Raw genomic sequence first — 20,266 nt, 5'->3', positions numbered from 1 at the left:
AGCACATTATAGGTTAATATGCATGAAAATAATTAGGCAACATACAAAAAAACTTTAATACATTTATTTATGATTTCATCAATGTAATTTATACATTTCCACATCTTCGCTTTTTTGGATCTGCTAGCTCCTAATTTTTCTTATTAATCTAATTTATAAATCACTTAAAGCAACTTATATAATCAATATTGATCTTGACTAGGATGTAAATGTCTTATATTATACATATAATGAATTTAAATCTAATTTATTCTTATAAACATAGTTCAATAAGATGAAATCTATTTTATATTTTATTGTAAATTAATTTTTTAGTTAATATGAAGTTTTTAATAATATAAATAATAGATTAAAAAAGATAAAATAAAATATATTTTTTTTATTCAAGGCCTCAATTGCTATGCCTCATATAAATTAGTGGAAGTTTATGACAAATTATATTAAAAAAATTGCATTTAATTGAGTTGTTTTGATTTAGATTTTTGAAAAGAAATTGTCAAAACGGATTATGAGGTTGTTGCTTCCTGCACTCCCAATAAATTTCTCCCTGGACTCTATCAAAGCTTTCGAAATTTTTTTCCGTAATAGGAGTGAGTGATTGTCTTCCGAAAAGAATTTTCGAAATTGATTTAGTTTGTTCCGAAAAATAAATCCAGAATAATGAAGAAGATGGGATGCAAGATACAAGTCTTATATAAGATTCTAATCCACTTGGTTTGATCTCGACTCGATCAGTTTTTACATCTCTTTAGTTATTGTCTATTTCATATAGTTTTCAATTTCATATCAATGCAAGGTTAAAATATTTCTGCTTTTCTAATAACTGGATATTTATTTGATTTGATATTTAAATTTTATAATTATCCCTTTATATATAACTTATTAGTTTTATACAAAATATATAAATTAATTATAGATTCTTAAATTTTTTACTTTTTTTAGTCAACTTTAAATTTGCTTGAGTTTTTTAGTTTATATATAATATATATATCAAAACCTTCTCTGACAGCAGCTTTGAGGTGCAGAACTGTCACAGCCAAGTAGGTATGAGCAGTAATGTCTACCCAAGATTCCCATAGAGACATGACCCACAACTCTCACCGATTCCCATTGTTGGCACTAGTTTTTTTTCCACTAAAGTTAGGTAGCTCCGTCAATGATTGGAGCAAGGAAGCTTCTATTTTATACTTTATAAGCATATTATTCATTTTAAAACGGCCTTCCTGTTACATGAATAACTGGTTGACTTGCAGCAGCAGCATAGAGCTAGCTGCATTCTTTGGGGCTGTCTACAAGATATTGTAAACCTAGGGCCATATTATTGTATTGCACAAATTTGCTTCGTCACTTCATGCATCATCATAAGTAAAAATGCATCTGTTCTTAAGAAGTACATTTTTATACATAAATCAACTATGACATGCTTAAGATATATGCTGTCTATCTAAAAATTCTCAATTGTCTACCTAACTGTTTTAAGATTAGCCAAAAAGGCAACCACCATTTTAATTTATCAGTATCTCTATTGCATGTAAAAGCCTTTTAAGGTCTTCTTGCTAATGCTAATCCTCTCCAAGTTTCAACATTCTCAATTGGGTCTTATGCCCAACCTCGTGACCAAAAACAAAAAGAATGGATGAATAGATTATTCTGTCTCTGCAATATTATGATTTGAGTATGAAATATGAGCTTAATGCAAAGACAGAAACATATACTTTAAACTTATTGAATTTGTTTGACAATGCAATAAACAACTCCATTGTTTGATTCACTTTCAATTGTCATCCAAAAAAAGTATAGAAGCAAGAAAATTTAGTCTGAGGTGAGCTGCAATTGCTATTCGTTTGCCAACTCTACCTCAAACATTAAAGAACAACAGGGACGGAAAAACTAAATGTTGAACACTCCCCGTAAACCAAGTTCATCATTATTGACTAAGGTGAAATCATTATGTAAAAAAAATACCATCTTGGATTTGAGAAACTGGATTGGCTTTACTCAATCAACGAGCTGCGATGGAAGTGACAATTTGAGTAGCTTCTATATCTAATCCAGAAGAAGTCAAGGATCTCTCCAGTGTAGAGGAAGATGGTTGAGTGAGAAGGGAGAGACTAAGTACAATTTCTGCTATGGTTGGTCTGGACAAAGACTTGTCTGCAGTACAATTCACTGCCAAGGAGGCCAAGCTGAGAGCATAATCAATAGGATAATAATTATCTAACTTAGGATCCATCCATTTTCTGAGCCTCTCCTCTCTATTCTCTTCTTGATCAAAGATCTTCCAAATGTCCTTCCACAGCATAACCACCTCACCCTTATCTTTGGTTGTCATGGCTTTCTTGCCAGTAAGTAATTCTATCAGAACCACCCCAAAAGCAAATACATCTATTTTTGACATCATGGGGTTGGTAAAAGTTCTGGCCATGGAAAAATTTGCTATCTTGGCCTTGAAGTTAGAGTCAAGAAGGATATTACTGCTGGTGATGTCCCTGTGGACTATTCTTGGATAAGCATGTTCATGCATGTACTGCAGACCCATTGCAACATCCACTGCTATGCTTATCCTCTGGCACCATGTAAGCGTGGTCCTTGAGTTTGATGTCTCTGAACAAGACTTGGCGAAAAGCCAGTCATCAAGAGACCTATTTTCTGCATATTCATAAACCACAAAACAATTTCCATCATTGTCTGATGAGACACCCATTAGTTTCACCAGATTTCCATGACTCACCTTCTGCAGAATTTTCAGCTCCTCCGTGACATCTTCCTTGAATCTTTTTATTGCTAAAACCTTACCCTCTATGTTAGCCTTGTACACTGATTCCCCAATCTTGCACTGCTCACTGAGGTTCATGGTAGCTTCCAAGATTGCACCAGTTTCATACATGGTAGGCTTACTTACGTAGCATGAAACTCCAGAAAGTAGTTTATCTACAGTTTCAGCTGATGAGGCACTCCTATTCAAACTCTTCATTTTCAGAAAATATACATACACCAGTAATATTGCTGAAACCACAACCAGTAGTGTGCATCCCAGACTGATACCAATTATAACTGGAAGACCAATTCTGTGTTTTCTTCCATCTGAAGGAGATTGAATAAGATCTGGCAAGCGTGTAACTGGGATCAAAACTGGAAGGTTGTTTGCGGCAGTGAAGTTTTGACCATAGTTGTTTTCACTTAATATGTCCTCTGGTGATGCACCAAACTTGTTGCTTACGAGGGAAACATTGTCATTGGGCTGCCACACGTGAGTGATCAGGTACTTTATCCCTCTGTCAAGCTGGTTCTTTGAAGGACACTTGCAAAATAAAGGAATTACAACTTGGATGCCTACTGGCAAAGTATTTGGACTTAGAGTGGGGTTTAAATCCATCACTACATGCCAATTTGTGAGATTCTGGTATGAAGTGGTTGCAACAAAGTAGAAGCTATCGCCTGGGTTGATTTCATAGGAGATATTGGCGAAAGAGCGGTTTCCAGTGCAACCACAGGTTACTGGTATCAGCAAGACTTGGCCTGGAATCAACTTGTCTTCCTCATTCTCTATGTTGCTGGCTCTTGCAATTGACAAAGGACTCGTGTCAAATATATTAGATACGCTGGTCACACTCAAAAAATTTGGAGACTGGGTTATGTATGTCACATAGGTTTCACACGAAGGAGGTGAATCGGAAGGGCATGAAAAGTTTGTTCCATTGGTCTGTTGTGATTGAGCTGCAATACAAGTGAAAAACATGAGTACAACATAAAGAATCTGGGCACGGAGAGAAAGAGAAACAAACAAGGCAGCCATTGATGTGAAGTTGTGATCAAATGTAAGTTATGAGGCAGTCTACTATCAGTGGCAATCGGCGTTGTTGATATGAAGAGTTCTTTATCAATAAAAGTATCATTTGGTTTAATATAAATATATGGTCCTGTTTGTTTCATTAGCTTTAACTATATTTCCTTTTGGCTGTCCGAATCCTAGACACAGTGGACACGTCAATATTTATATTAGACAAATTGTATGCACTTCATGCGCATGATATATAAAAAATTGGTAATAGGGTACTGTGATGTCAAATCAAAGCTTTGGACGGCCAGTTAATGTTCCTACCAGTTCTATCTATGCACGATGTTAGCCAGCAAGCCGACACCAATACACCAACTAAACTTGCTGATATCTTGCGATATGGGTAGGTTTGCTCAGACTTACCAAGACCATTATTAGCGACTGTAATTTACACATGATTCAACATAGTAATAGAAGGAATATTGCATGTACAGGGGCTGTAAGATTTAGCTGAAAATAGACTTCGAAATAACTAAAAAGCTTATCAAATGTTGTTATCAGATGAAATATCAAATGATAGTATCAGATGTGAATTATTAAACGAAATTATAGAGTAAGTTTAAGGAAAGAAAAGTTCGGAAGAAGTTATAAGAACTGAAAACAACATCGGATAAAGCAAAAGGATAGAAACCAACAATTTCACACCAAAGGAACAAAACTGATTTCTTGTAGTTTAATAATGCAAAATTTACGATGAGTCATAAAGAGCTTGAAGGATCTCTAATGAAGATCCTTTTATAATAATTTACCATTTACTGTCTACTAAATTTTGCTCAAATAATAACCTCTTATAAAATCCATATATGTATAATTTTTATTTATGTTTCCTCTTTTTAAAATTTAAAAAATTAATATATATGAAATACCACATTTTATTCTCAATCAATAAAAAAATAATCATGACTAAACCAAAGGAAAAATGTCATTAGCTGCAGTTTACACTCTTTCTTTTGAATAAGCATCCTCTAACAGAAAACTGATTCAAAATCATGTCAGACATTAATTTTAAAGATAAAATCGGAGATAAAAAATATAAAATAATGGGATTATAGTTGCAGTAACGAACCTGTATATCATTGAAATTCTTTGTGTTCCCCATTTATGCAACATAGCCAAGTCTTATGCAATATAGTTTATCTTGGCAACACAAGCTCTTTAAAAAAAAAAAATCATCCATTGACTCTTGAAAGTAAATCACCCATTTTGTCCTGAAGTTGTTACCTTCCCTTCTAAACAGTCTTTAAAGTAACAAATAGTTTAATTAATTTTGAATACTTATTAATTAACTCTTAAAATTGATGTATTAGAGTAAATTCGAAGAACCTTTGAAGGTTAGTTTTTGAACATTTAAGGCATTACTTACATCATTTCTAATGCTTTTTAAGTAATTTTCCTTACTCTAAGAACCATTGACGAGAGAACAATATTTCATGGATCAAATTGATGATTCACCCAAATGTCGTGCGTATCTGTTTCTCTTAACGTTGTTCCGCCACCCTTTCTTTCACTACCGGAGTGCATCCCTTGTTTATTCATAACTGAAATTTGTAACCAAATACTTTCGTAAGAAAAATAAAAGGAGATGAAAATTGCCACTGAATGCAGGTTTCCACACGTTAAACAAAGAGCTTGATTGAGTGGATACAACGAAGGATTCGTAGCCATAAGAATAAAGGCCCGCTTCTGAGTATCAACCCACGTCCTAGCCTACAACAAATATTTAGAAATCTTATTACAGCAACCTAAACTTTTGTAGTCAACCTCACCGTCTAAAACAATCTCCACAATCGTTTTGACGATTTTAAATTATGGTCCAATTCCAATTGCTGTCACCACAATCCTTGACATTGCAGAAAAATACATACTAATGCGTGACAGGAGTTGTTGTTATGGAAATAAAACAATTGCGAACTTTTTTTAAAAATTGTTTGTCACCTGTAAGAATGTGTGCTGAGATTCATGTGCGACGGAATTCTCACCCATCGTATAGGCCGATGGATAGCTCTAGCCCCCATTTTAAGCAAAAGAATTAGAATAAATATTATAAACTCTTCTGAGATCTGCAGAGCTGACAGTCCATTCATGACCCTGCAATGCAAGCGGAAGAACCTTATTTATTTCCTCACAACTCTCTTCTACTGCTGCAGCCTCTCTTCGTCTCCCTCTTTCCAGAGACTCTTTACTAGCAACTCTTTGGTGGCAGAGTCAGGCACTAAACCAGAATTCTTCATGTCTTCAAAGAGCCTCCATGCTAGTGCAGCTCTATTTGACTTGCAATAACCTTGGATTAATACCTTAAATAAATAAGCATCAGGCTCAAGACCACTCTGCCTAATCATTGCAAAGAGCTTTTGTACTGTTTTTATGTCCCCAAGCTGTGAAAAGTATAGCATTAGGCCTGAAAATGTCTGGATATCTGGGCAAATACCATTTAAAATCATGTCATCAAGCATATCCAAGGCATCGGAGTTTCTTCCACACTTAGTCAATGTTCTTAGAAGAGACGAACACAGAAGCATCAGGTTTATTTGATATGGGACCGCAAAGTATTCGGTCGTCATTGAAAACCTTCATAGCAGCATCAGCATTTTTTGAAATCCCATAAAAGTCAATGATCAGCCTGATGGTGCTGAATGGTAGTCTCATTCCCTCCATTCTGATCTTGGAGATGAGTGTATTAACCAAGTCAGTACGTCCATGTCGTGCCAGTAGGGTCATGATTCTTTGTACGGTGTATATGTCATGAGTAAATCCACTTTGATTAGCAACCCAGCAGAAGAAACTCCATGCAGCTTCTGGTGTTTTGAAATTTCTAAGCATCCTGCAGACCAACCCTGTTGTCCACACAAAGTTTGCACCTCTAGTGCTGCTACCTCATCAGGACTCCAATTCCGCAAGGCACTTGCCAAAGCCCGTGGGTCCAGCCATGGTTTTAAATGAACTCCATCAACAAGATACATTGACTAGCATCATTTATATTCTCGTCTTCAACCTCATTCTCATTCTCATCATCATCCCGTCACCACCATCAACAGAATAACTTACACTCCTGATTCTCTCATCTGGCAAAATTCCTCGCCGTAATTGCTCCTTGTCTTCAAGAATTCCTTCCTCTTTCATCTGCTGCAGCAACAAACTCACGCCTCTACTAGGAAGTATTCCATCAACCTGCATTTCATCAACTAAAATTTTCACTTCATCAAACCATTTGCTACCTACAAAACCCTCTAGCAGAACCGAGAACTGCTTCAAAGTGCGTTTGACCCTCATCAAAGGCAACAGATTAAAAACCTCCATTGCTTCCGATAACTTCCGAGACTTCACAAGGTGCTTGATTATTATAGTGAAGCTCCTGCAATTCGGCAGAGACCCTTCATCAATCATCCCCTGAAAAACTCGTACAGCCTGCGAGTCCTTACCCATTTGAGCATAGAGAGCCATAACAATATTATATGATTCAGTACAGAGATGGTTGCTCTCGAGTGTATACTGTTCCCACACTTGAAGGACAGTGTCCAGGTCCCCAGCTGCAGCATGCCACTGCATGAGATTCATGAAGCTGATCCGAATGGTGCCGAATCGGTTGGCTTGGATAGCATCAATGAGGGATTTGAGCGCGGAGCATCTACCAGCCTTGGCAAGAACAGTTGCAAGTGCATTGAGCGTGTGGGGGTGTGCGAAAAATTGGAATTTTTTTCAAGGGCATGAACAAGGGAAAGAGCGGAATCTACAGAGGGGGAAGAACGAATGGCATGAGTGAGCACGAAAGAGTCAAAAAGACGGTGGTTTATGAGAGAGGGAAGAGAGGAGTCGGGGGTTTTAGAGCGTAGAGTGAGTCTAATGGAGTCAATGAGTTTGGCACGTTTGAGGTAGTGAGCAACTTTTGTGGGAAACGGTTCACGACGACGGACATATGAACGAGCTTGCACTTGCGAGCTTAACCTGTTCAACAGGTTAACCTCGCAAAAAAACGACCTCAAGTGCATCCTCATTCAGCACTGCGAAGGTTGTTTGTGCTTACAATTCATAATCCAGGAACCGTTAGTATTCTTCGTCGGGGTGACACAAATAATCAAACACTTGGTGTGCGAGGCCGTGGATGAGCTGATACACGGGGCAAAAGAATTACACAAACCAGGTTCAGCGAGCTCAAATATTTCTTTTTCAATTGGTGTGCTTGAAAAATCCAAGCCTCTTTTACCAGGCCCAACAATAGTGGGACTTCCGTGCATTGTGTTTTGGTAACTGCTTCCTGCACCCCCATCAAATATGTAAAATACCAAAAGTAACTTTATGGCTATTTAATTAAATCTTAATTTTTTTTTATCTCCTTCTCCTTCCCTGTGCAGCTGAGTGTTCTCCCATCTACCCACTACGTGGATAGTTGTGTTTTCTCTTTTCCTGTAAGTATGTGGCCTTTTGTTGAAATTTTTGGCACACATTTGGAGCAGTAGAGAAGGCTTGCGGCCGTGCAAGAAAGCCCTGGAATGGGAAATCTGAAACGGAGATGAAAAATCAATCGAATTTAGTTGAGACAGTCACAGTTGAAATGATCGAATTAGGCTATTTTTACAACCAATAACCCCGCTTTTCCTAACTGGTAAGGCAGTTGGGCATTTAATGTTTTATTCCTTCACTCGTAAACTCTCAATCCCTAACAGTTAACCTGGACTAATTCATCAAAGACAACCTCACCAGTATGAGAGGATTCAGTGGCCACAACATCACATTCTGCACAGCTACCATCAATTGAAATAGTGTCAAAATCAGTGTATAACTCTGTAACAGCAATATACACATCAATATGCTCAATTTCAAATGCTGCTTTAATAACCTTAGAGTCAATAAGTTCAGCAGTGTTAACAACAGGCTCTATAAGATCTAAGCACATACAATCAAATGCATCAAATGGCATAGGAAATTCAGATGTGGCAGTGGGAGTTTCAAGGTTAGAATAAACTTGTATTGACTCATAAAAATTGTCTTCAGCAACAACAACGGAATCAATTGAGTCAGCACATTGCACAAAATTATCATCAAAACTGTGATCAGGCTCAGTGCACACATCATAAACAGCATCAGGTATATCAATGTGTTCTACGTGAAAGACTGAATCTAAAATGTGAGTGTGTGCAGGCATCAAAACAGCAGTATCAATGGCAGGTTTTATGGGTTCAACTTTAACTAGATCAAAAGCATTAAAATGAATTTGAACCTCATCAATATTAATTTGAATATTCAGTTCAGAGAAAACCTGTTTTCTTGATTCACCAGCTACCTTTTCAGGTTCATTCCTAGCAAACTTTGCTGCTACCTTCCACAAGTGTGCCATACAATCTGGAGAGTATGCATCTTGTTGCTCTGATTCACCAAATTGAGGTTGCCAAGGTTGACCTGAGTCTTGATAAAACTGTGGTGTGGAGCTCACAATGGCTGAAGTGGTTTGACTCTCAAAAGTTTGAAACTCAATGGCAGCAGGTGTGCCCTCTTCCTCTTCAGATCTCCCTGTCAGCTTGTGGACAGCAGCTACCAACTGAGCCACTTGCTTGGTCATCCCTTGAAGTTCAGAAGCTGGATTTCCCTGCTGCAATTGGTCACAAAGTTGGTCCTGCCATGGCTGCAGCGACTGATAATTCTCCTGCTCAGGTTCAGCATACTGGTCCCAATGAGACAACTCTTGTTGAACAGGCCAGGGTGGCTGCTCACAATAAGGTTGAAAACAGGGAGATTACTCACTAAAAGGCTCACAGAACAAGATAAATTGTGGTGGTTGAGCATTATAAGGGAAATAGCAATTATCATATGCAGAGTAGTAATTCATGCTTACCAAAGGCTCAATGGAAGAACACCAATCAACCTCTAAAATTTCTAATACAGAACTCAAGCAAAAATCTATCAAAAAAAGAAACAAACTAGACAAGACTAACCTAACACTCTAAAACTTAACTCGTCGAGTCCCCGGCAACGGCGTCATTTGTTAAACTGATATTTGGTCGCACAAAATCAGAACAAACTAAGTTTCCCCACTAATGAAGTATAGGGACAACCTAGGTATCAATCCTAGGACTCAGCTAATTAAGATTAAAGTGTATGGTTAAGGTCTTGTAGTTATTTACTAATTATTTACTTACTAACTACTAAACAGGTGGGGACATTTTAAATGAATGAAACTAAAATAAAAGAATTGAAACTAATCTAAACTAACATATGCTTAAAAGAATAAAGAATTTGAAATGTAATGAAATAGAAGAAAATTACACTATCAAAACAGCAACAAAATCTACTTACTACAACTTCCTACAATCTAAACAGAACAGATATCATACAATCTAAACAGAACTCAAATGCTAAAAAATAAGGAAAGAAACTCTTTGAAGCAAAACTGCAGAACAGAAGCTAAACCTAATTCTAAAAGAATGCATTAACAATCAAGAGATACACCTAAACTAAGCATAAAATCTGAATCAAAAGGTAAGACCTAAAATCTAAAGTAAACATCAAATCCTATACTCTAAACAGAATTAATCAAAACAATCATGCTATTACTATCAACTAAAACTGAAATCAACAACTAAATGAAATATGCAGATTTAAAACAATACCAAATCAAACTATCATATATGCAAATCAACTAGCAGAACATTAAAATCAAAAGGAATCTTAAAAATCAAAGATTCAATTGGTTAGATTCAAGAACTGGAATCAAATTTATATAGATTCAGTGTACAGAGTGATTGATCATATATCAGGAAGACATCCGGGTAAAATAAGCCCATCACAGGGTCAATAATCATCACTCAGTTCATCCAAATCACAATGAAATGTAATTCCCTAAGGTATTTCAACTATGTGGAGTCACAGAGTCTAAATCAGATTTTTTTTAGAATTTACAAAAGCTAAAAACCGTATTTTTTTTAATCGTTGAACTCAACTCTAACTCGAGAAGACATCTCGGTCATGCACGCCCACCTTGGGGTCGTTTAATTCCAAAAAGGAATTAGAATGTGCAGAGCTACGAGTTCAACTCATTTTCAAATCAACACACAAGAAATGCTCGCACATCATCGATCAAGAACACAGAATTAAAGGAAAAAAATCAAGATTACAGAGTCACCAAACATACAACACATAACATCAAGAACAATAGTTGTTTCTGTGACACCCGGGCACTGAGACGAGGGCGGGGAGTGTCGCCGGTGCAAGAGGCATGGTGCAGGGGCCACAGACAAGGAGCGGCTCCTGGTAGGTTTCGAGTGGAAGGGGTACATGGACGAATCGAACATACACAGGAATGAGAGGGATTTGGAGACTGTGTAGGTATGTGACTATACATTTGAAGGATAGCTTAAAGGAATTGATTTGACTACTCGTATCACCAAATTATGCGAAGGGATTTTGTCCACGCCTGGATGGGCGACCTTGGAGGACCGTTCGGTCCATGATTGTGATCTGGGTGGGCGGCACTGGATTAACCGCTCGCTCGGTCTATGTGTCGGGAAGACCGGACGGTACAAGAAGTAATCTCCAAATTTGTGTCCAAGTTTATTTTATTCACATTTGTTATAAAGAAGTAATTGTTACTATGTCATTCAATTTTATTTCCTTTCAAATTTACAATTTACCTATATTTTAGCTTTATATCAATAACATAACCACGTAACTAAATAACAAATGATGATAAAAGGAGGACGCGTAAAAAATTTATGATACATTTAACAATTAAGAAAAATACAAAAAATATAAAAATATATATATAATACTAAAATGTTAAAAAACTTCAACTATAGAATTTATGAAATAATAATAGTTAAGTAGCAAAATATGTAATATAGTTAAAAAAAAATAATAATGAACAGGTCCGTTATGCATTGGGTATTAGTATCTCCCGCGTTGTAATCCATCATAAGGGTTTAATCAAACAAGATTTCTAATGACACATTGATAATAGTCTTCAAAATGTGGAAAAGGGTTTGTTCATGCTTTTGTTGTTTTGGCACAATCTCACTTGGCTTTAAGGAAAGATCTATTACATTAATCGAAAGAGAGAAACATATTTGAGAAATTGTAAAGCATGCTTAGAAGCAGATTATTTTTATAAATTATTATAATTTATTTATAATATCATGCTATCTCATAAGACTTGAAATAATACATTATTTCATTGATTAATTTATTATGTATTGTTAAAAATAGTCATGCAAATACAATAAGTAAAAAATATATATATTATTATTTTTAATTTATTACGAATGCAAGTACAGTTAAACTTACAACTGTAAATTCTAATTTTAAAATGTAAAAAATTAAAAATTCTAAAAGAATTTAGAAAATATTGCCAAATTTTGCGACATCAAAGTTGTTAATATACATTAAAAAGAGTATTTAAGAAATAGAATTTCTTGAAATTTTTATTTAAAATTAACTTCTAATTATTAGCTGAAATTTTTTCAAAATAATTTACTTCGTCAGAAAAAGAATTCAGAAGTTAGAACCATTTCTAAAGAGAATTATCTGACTGTTAAAAAAAGTTAAAGTTGATTTTTATATTGAAAAATATACTTTCCTCCGTTTTCATCACTCTAGTTGAAAATATTTCATTTTTTTAGCCATTTTCCAACTCAAGTAATTTTTGTCACCTAGGAGAATGAGATGTATGTTTAATATATATATTTTCTGTTTGTAAACAGGTTTTTTAATTCACATATTTATGTAGGTGATGTAAAAGTCCAGGCTCCGGTAACGATTCATGACTCACCAAAAATAAAAGTGGAGTGCATGATGATGGACAGCTTCAATGTTACCTCTTTTCTATCTTTACCATTGCAGCTAGACAACCCTAGCAAAATTTGTATTCAAAACAACTAAAATAACAGATCAGAAAACCGTGATATGTATACAAACTTCTAAATTGTCTAGATCAGATGCAGTCAGAAGCTACAGTTTTAAAAGGTTGTTTACATTGAGACACCAATTAAGCATTCTTTTGTGCAGGTTTCTTCGAATTGTTTTTTCGACGAACCTTCACCAAAGCTTTTTGTAAATCCTACAATCAGTAAAAAGAAAAATGATCATTCGAATTATTCATCCTATAGTATTTATCTCAAGAATACATATTCATCATCATAATAAAAATAATAAAGACATATGTCTATGTAATTGCTCAAGCCCAGTTGAACCAAGCCATATACACTAACATAAGCCTAATCAGATAACTCGCGCGAGCCCCCAAAACCCATCGAATGCCTGCTCTAAGACCTCCACCAAGAATAACTTAAAGTACCATTTTGAACTACTCTTGACACAAACTGGTACAGGAATTGGCCTCAATCACAACGCCTAATCCATAGGAAGATTTGGTGTGGCAATACCATCATAATATAAATCCAAGTAGTGAATGAATGTTAAGGTGGCAGGCACAGAAGTAAGAAATGGTGAATTCCACTTAATGGTTTTCAAATTGAGTTTTATTTGGTGCGCTGTTATCTACACTATTAACCAATAAAAAATTTGGTAGGTATGACAGTGTAAATATAAGCTATAAATCAAAAAATGATTAAATAGTAAACCTTTAACAAACCCAAACTATATCTAACTATCTTACAACTTAAAACGAATATAAGCTAGCCTCGTACTTACCCCATCAGGTTCATTTTGAATTGTCCCTCGGGTCCAAAGACCCTCCAAATTGTAGTAAGCTCTGGCCTTTTCATCAAGTGCATGAACTATCACTTTACCTAAACATAAAAAAAAATGAACCAAAAAGGGAAAGCAAGGCATGTTAGAACTATAAATCCAATAATTGAAAGTTTTCATAACATAAAAAGCAATGTTCACCGATCTAGCAAATCATACATCACCAAAAATAATAGACTGATAGAAGGAAAGTGACAGAGAAAGGACCTATTTCCTAAAGACTAACAAAGTAATTTTTTCCCCAAAGCCTTGTCAAGCCACCGCATGCGCTGAGCAATGAAAAGTTAACATGAAAGAATCACTAAATTGCAACACCTCCCGAAATAGATAAAAAGAATTAAACCACAATGTTAGATTAGTTGTAACAGACAAAATTCAGTTAATTCTTCAATAGAAGAGTCATGCATGTTGAGGGGCAGGCTCACCCACACTTTGGCCAATGGGCTGCAGGTTATACTGCCCCATGCAGATTGACGGGCTTAAATGTCCAGCCTACCCACACCTTTTTACAGCACCCGTCTTACCTTGTCATCCCTAATCACCCAAGAATGGTAATTCGCTGGCTCCATTCACCAGTGAAGAAACTGGAATAAGTGCAAGAAAGAAAATCAGAGGTTGTAGAGTGTAGAAACTGATACCATGCTGAGACTAAACTCATTATCTTGTTTGATTTAATGAATATCACGCAGAGCAACATACGCTAAGACAATAATGTTGTGGAACCAACAAGTTAATTTAACAACTTTCTAGTACTAACGAACTAGTAATTTGTCACACAGGTAGATCAATTATCTAGGATAGAGTATAAGTCTCCACTTAAACTGCATCAGTAGCTCTCTGATGTGAGTTTCAACCAGTATCTGCATATTGGTTTACTAATTTATAACATCACACAACATCTATCGTGTGGATGGAATAGACCTCTCTGAAAAAGAAGACCCCATTAAAGATAGTAAACTAGTTCTTCGTAAATATTAATTATTGGAAAGGCCTGTGAATACCTAACATTCCTAAAAGAACAGAACATTTAGCAAATGCAGTCAAGATGCTAATTCATGACATTGTATCTGTTATCAGCCATTATCGCTACTGCAATTTTCTTTACTTGGAGTTCTGTTTGGACAAATTTCTTCAAAATGACTTTAGGTGAGAAAAATTAAAAAAGAGAAGGTAAGTTAAATTAGCTCATTGCACAAAGTAAAAGATAAAAAAAAACAAAAACAAAAAGTTATATAAGAACAATTCTACGAATTTGGGTATGTATAAATTAATTTTAACCGAAAAAAACTATCTATTGAAGAAGATTGTCCAAACGACCCCTAATGGATTTTCTAAACTCAACAAAATGAACACAAAAATGATTACAAAAGCACGAGATACCAGAGTCAATGACTATCCACTTTCCTCCCTCTTCCCCTTCTACACTCGGTAGCATCATTCGTTCAGCTCCTCTCTGTTTCTGTTTGGCCTGGTTAATTACACAAATATACATAAGTCGGAAGAAAAACAAAAATGAAAACCACTTTTGAGTTTCAATCGAAAATCAATAATGCAAATATAGCGATAAAAAGGACGAAGGAAGGAGGGTGTGGTGCCTTGTAAATTAGGGCTTGGGCTATGTTCTTGACGTGCCAGGTGGACCTGCCAGTGGCGAGAACCATGAAATCGGCCCAATCGCAGTGCTTGGGAACCGGTATCACCTTAACGTCGTCAGCTTTGATATCCATCAGAACCTTCTCGATCTCCGGCAGATCCAGAAGGCAATTACGGCCGTCAACGGGGGACAAAGAACAGAACCCTACCTTCTTCTTCCATGGTTGATGAAGAAGAAGGGCCTCTGAATATCGCAAACACGTTCTAGTTCGAAGAAGCCCCCACATTCCAGTTCCACGCTCAAATCAAACTAGAGCAGTACGAGTGAGTTTGTGAATAACCCTTGGTAACGCGACGACGCCGTTTTCATTTCTAGTTTTTGTTTTCGCTGCCATTAATCTATCCGTATTTGCAATTTTTCTCTGTTGTATTTTGGGTTGAATTTGATTAAAAGCATTAATTAAATCGTTAATACCGTTTTGTTCATATTATCAAATTGTGTATTGTAATCTTCTAATTTTTTTATGATTCTTTTAATTAAATCGGTAGTAATTTGTTTAGTGGATAATAATGTGATTCAATTATTCAAAATAGTGTGAGCGTTCGGTTTTGGTGTTCTAAGGTAACGAGCGTTCGCGTTCGTCCTTAGGTAAAGCTAGTATTATATTAGACGTTCGTCCAAACTGTATACAGTGAATTAGTAATTTTAGGCGTTCGTCCTTAATTAAGTATTCAATCTCGAGCGTTCGGACTTGGTAGATTAATGATTGTGAGCGTTCGTTCTCTATTTGCTATTTTAGGTTTCAATCTTGAGTGTTCGTTCTTAAATTGATATTTTGAGGTTTCAATTCTGAGCGTTCGGTATTAATCTGAGGTTTGGATCTTAAACGGTCGGTTTTGATGTATTAGTGATTGTAGCGTTCGGTTATAATTAGGTAGTTTCTAATGGTGATCAAGAGCGTTCGTCTGCCTGTATTATTATTTTAAGCGTTCGTTGTTAAATTGATATTCTAAAGTTTGATCTTGAACGTTCGGTCTTAAAGTGTTAGAAATTGTAACGTTCGGTATAAATTAGTACTCTCAGGATTTAATTTAGTACCGAACGGTCAGATTAGATGTAGTACCGTTCGGTAAAATTTTGATTTAATACTGTTTGGTTAAGTCGTGATCATTCGGCCAAGGTTCTAGACGTTCGGCCAGTACTCTAGGTGTTCGGTAAAGTGACCTAGGTATTCGACGTAGAAAATAAACGTTCGTTCTAATAGTTTCCGTCATAGGCAGCGTGCGGTCTCGAAGAGGTTTTATCTTTGAGCGTTCGTCCAGCCAGTATCCATTTTACTGAGGTGTTCAGTTATAGCGTTCGGCCGAATAGTGTTTAATCCAGTGTTGTTCGGTTTTAGTGTTCGGCCTAATAGTGTTTAATCCAGTGAGGCGTTCGGTTATAGCGTTCGGCCCGAGAGTGTTTAAATCCATTATGGTGTTCGTTCTAAGAATGTTCGTCAATATGGCGTTCGGTGAAATAGCGTTCGGCATGATATTGTATGATCTGATAACGTCCGTCCAAATAATGTTCGGCCTGGTGTTTGGAAAATAGCGTTCGTTCAGTAGCGTTCGTCTAACAGTGTTCGGTAAATAGTGCTCGTCCAAATAGTATTCTACAAATAATGTTGGAGTCTAAGTTTATTTTCTCTTGAATTGAATTATGTGTACAAATGTAAGGTCTTGAAAACTCAACCAGCCTCCACCTGTCAAATCCCATTTTTATTACCCAAAAACTCTGTTCAGAATTTGTGTGAAGAAATGCACCCAACCCCACAGACCATCATTAAATGCACCGCGCCACACGTGCAGTGCCATTAAAATGCACTCACACCCACTCTGCATGCAACTGCCAAGTGTCACTTTGGAACATTTGAAATCGTTAGTGGAATCCAAGTGGCAGCAGGAGAATGGACGTCCGTCCTGCATGGGAAGGGGAAAATGATTTTTCTGAAAAACTCTTCCCACTCTTCTGCATGCTTCGTCTTCTTCCCCAAACTCTGACCTTCCAATTCTCTACCTTCTCTCTAGGACCTCCATCTTCTCTCTACCATAACTCACTTTCTTCTTCTCCGATCAAATTTCAGAAACCGTAGAACCATCCCTGGTGTCGTAAGCTTCGTTTTGAACCGATCGCCTCAACGTTCTGACACCGGTAAGTTTCTCTTCTTCGTCGAACGTTTTCTGTCTCATGCAAAATCAAACTCTGTTTGCATGAAGGGTTAAGTTCTTAGTATTTCTTGGTTTTTATGGTTAGATCTGTTTGGAAGAATTAAGTGATCCCTTGAGGGTAGAAAACTGTTAGCGGACAAACCAAATACTTTGAGTTAGGACGTTCACTACTGATCCAGGTAAGGGAAGCTTATTAAGTTTAATTCATGTGTATGTGTTGTGCTGTATGACGTGTGTGAATTTATGAAGTATGAAATCTGTATTATTGATCTTTGGTATATGATCTGGATGATGAGATGATATATGGAAATTTTGAAATGTGCTATGATATGAGTATTTAAATGTATGAAAGTTTATACTGAAAAATGAATTACTGTAAGTGAGAATTTGAATATAAAATGCTATGATAATGAACGATCGTTATCGAACGGTCTTTGACTGTTCGGTATTCTAGTAATTCCCTTGATAAACAGAACTCTTCCATTTGGAAAGAATACTGATTTAGGACGAACGCCCTCTTATAGTGATCTTACGTTTGAGCGTTCGGCCAAACGTAGGTACTCTGAGTGTTGTGTGAGAAATTGAGAAGCTTGAAAAATACAAATTTCTATACTTAGTCAATTCCTAAATAATTCACTTTCTTATGGTTATCTTATAATTTCTATTCTATTAATATTTCGTATCAGCTATGGGTCTCGACCCAAAACGTTCGTTATGAATGTCGCTCGGTCTTATACCGAACGCTCGTCCTTACACTTGATGATCAAACGTATGTATATAGCGTTCGTCCAAATGTTTAATAAATATCTATTACCGCGTTCGGTCACTGACTGACGGTTAGTCTCTTTCATTAATTCTACTAGGTATCGGCATCTAAAAGCCTTGAGGTGTATTTATTCTTTTGCAGTTGATCTATAGTTAGTATACTTAAATTATTCCAAGTATAAAGTGAATCGTTCTAGAATCAGTTCATTTAACTGATTTAAGTAGTCATAACGTCCGTCCTTGGAAAGACGTTCGTTTCCTTCCGTTCAGATTCGAGAAACTTCTTTGGCTCATGATAACGTTCGTCCTCATTATGAAGGGGGCTGAACGTTCGTCTTTTTATGGAATTAAAATGAAGTATGAAAATGATATTATGTTGGAAAATTATTAATGATGAACAGTATATGATGTGAAACTATGGTTGTGGAAAGTGGACGAGCGTTCCGTGGAGGAACGACTCATGTATTAAGTATTGAGAAGTGTGTGGTATGACTGTGGTAAAGCTGCTGATGGCAGTTCATCCTGATGTTCCATGAGTGCTCATCCTCAAGTAGAGGGGAGTAGGTCATGTGTGGGAACGGCAGGAGGTCCTAGTCCTTCTGAGTACTTTGGACTGATAGGGCTAACCTCGGGTGGCAGCTGATGGACGTTTCCAGTTACTACATCACCCGGGTGCACGAACGCCTGTAGATACACAGATTCATACAGTCCGGACGGTCTGTCTTATGAGAGTTTTTGGATGATTTTACGTGTTGAGATATTTCTATAAATACGATATGTTGAATTGTATGAATGACTTATGAATTAAATTTATATAAGCTTACCCTGTGTTATTCCCTTGTGTTGTCGTTCGTACTTGTACGTCCGTCTTGTCTGTGCAATGATCATCCGTGTGGATGTGAGCAGACGGAGAGGCGTTGCTTGAAGAAACGCTGGAGGAAGAAAATTTGGAAGACGCCAATCTGGTCGAAGTAGAGGTTAAAGCCGAGCCCTAGAGTGCTCGTTAAGTTTAGTCTTTAGTAATTCTGTTTTGTAACTTTTGAACGTTCGGTTAATGTTTGTAAAACCGTTCGTATCTGAACCTGGAATTACTGTTGCGTTGTAATTAACTCTGTACTTAAGCCGTTCGACTTTATTAGATTTTTGTTAGTGTAAAGACTGCACTGTTTTACTGTTAAATGTAATTAAATTCTGATTATGGTTATTACTGTATTTTGGGATGTTACAACAAATGTTTGGAATATATGCTGCGATGTGATGTATGTGAAAATATGTGAATGTATGAAATATGATAAATTACTGTGATGATATGATTGTAAATGTAAATGATGTATGTGAGTATGAAGTGGACATCTCAGGGAGAGATGACTATAAGTGGTTATGTGGTGTTGTGGTTGTTCTGTATAACTGTAGTGAACTTAGGATCGGTCTGTCTATCCCTACACTCAAAGCATTGTTCATGCTCACATAGAGAAGAACAGTGTCAGTGGTGAGAGTAGAGGGAGGTCCTCGTCTATAGCCTTTAATGGCAGATATAGGCAGGTTGGGGATTTACCTTGCTAGTGTTGGAGAGTGCCAGCAGAACTTTGCAAGTGCAAAGACAGAACTATGCAAGTGCAAAGACGACTGTTAGTTCGACAGTTATACAAATCCGGATGAGTCGTGTGTTGGAAATTTACCTTGCATAGTGTTGGGGAGTGCCAGCTGAACTATGCAAGCGTAAAGATGTGTGAGTTGTGATTTAATGAGCATGCTTTAATTGTTCCTTTATATGTATCTATGTATGATGACATGAATTAACTGTATTATATGTATAACATGTTTTTATATCTAGCTCACCCTTGCATTGTTTGTATTGTGTGCTGTTTGGGTATGTTTCTTTGGCGATGATCATCCACTTGGATGGGAGCAGACGTTGTCGAGGAGATTCCTTTGGAGCAAAAACTGGAGGTTACTGATGTTGCGGAGTAGTCTTCTTAGGAATTTTTCCTATTCGAACACTTGTAGTGTTCATTCCTTTAAACTGTTTAGGTTTAAATTTTCGTTTCTTTTATTTTTGGATGACTGTAATTTCACATTTAATTACACGTCATACTCCGACTGTTCTCTTTATTTAGATGTTGACGTCTATATTATATAATATTGGTTATTATATAATCAGATGTT

The 20,266-nt window shown here is 36.5% G+C and overlaps 2 protein-coding genes and 1 pseudogene across 3 annotated transcripts; all 3 read right to left on the bottom strand.

Moving 5' to 3' along the window:
* Nucleotides 1–1,145: 1,145 nt before the first annotated feature.
* Nucleotides 1,146–4,605, bottom strand: LOC148192007 (serine/threonine receptor-like kinase NFP). The gene has a single exon (XM_088100195.1). The coding sequence runs from the start codon at nucleotides 3,794–3,796 to the stop codon at nucleotides 2,003–2,005; it is 1,794 nt and encodes a 597-aa protein (XP_087956321.1). The 5' UTR covers nucleotides 3,797–4,605; the 3' UTR covers nucleotides 1,146–2,002.
* On the bottom strand, nucleotides 3,586–8,147 carry LOC148192006 (pentatricopeptide repeat-containing protein At5g66631 pseudogene; annotated as a pseudogene). The gene is made up of 2 exons (XR_015782538.1): nucleotides 5,237–8,147; nucleotides 3,586–3,717 (listed from the first exon to the last, which is right to left on the bottom strand). The product of XR_015782538.1 is annotated as a pentatricopeptide repeat-containing protein At5g66631 pseudogene (transcript).
* Nucleotides 8,148–12,622: 4,475 nt separating this feature from the next.
* Nucleotides 12,623–15,468, bottom strand: LOC148192005 (protein Iojap-related, mitochondrial-like). Its single transcript, XM_088100196.1, has 4 exons — nucleotides 15,127–15,468; nucleotides 14,912–14,999; nucleotides 13,475–13,572; nucleotides 12,623–12,881 (listed from the first exon to the last, which is right to left on the bottom strand). The coding sequence occupies exons 1-4, from the start codon at nucleotides 15,409–15,411 to the stop codon at nucleotides 12,810–12,812; spliced, it is 543 nt and encodes a 180-aa protein (XP_087956322.1). The 5' UTR covers nucleotides 15,412–15,468; the 3' UTR covers nucleotides 12,623–12,809.
* Nucleotides 15,469–20,266: the final 4,798 nt, after the last annotated feature.

The sequence above is a fragment of the Vigna umbellata genome, chromosome 10 (genome assembly GCF_029865625.1).
Source record: "Vigna umbellata cultivar VRB3 chromosome 10, Vumbellata_1.0, whole genome shotgun sequence".
Classification (NCBI taxonomy): domain Eukaryota; kingdom Viridiplantae; phylum Streptophyta; class Magnoliopsida; order Fabales; family Fabaceae; genus Vigna; species Vigna umbellata.
This window is presented reverse-complemented; position numbering and strand designations above follow the sequence as displayed.

What these genes read in the sequence shown, in the direction of transcription:
- LOC148192007 (XM_088100195.1), bottom strand. Translation starts at nt 3,796, where the DNA reads ATGGCTGCCTTGTTTGTTTCTCTTTCTCTCCGTGCCCAGATTCTTTAT.
- LOC148192005 (XM_088100196.1), bottom strand. Translation starts at nt 15,411, where the DNA reads ATGTGGGGGCTTCTTCGAACTAGAACGTGTTTGCGATATTCAGAGGCC. An exon ending in CCCAAGCCCTAATTTACAAG is followed by an intron (nt 15,000 to 15,126) that starts GCACCACACCCT and finishes GTAATTAACCAG; the next exon opens with GCCAAACAGAAACAGAGAGG. An exon ending in TTCAAAATGAACCTGATGGG is followed by an intron (nt 12,882 to 13,474) that starts GTAAGTACGAGG and finishes TACTGATTGTAG; the next exon opens with GATTTACAAAAAGCTTTGGT.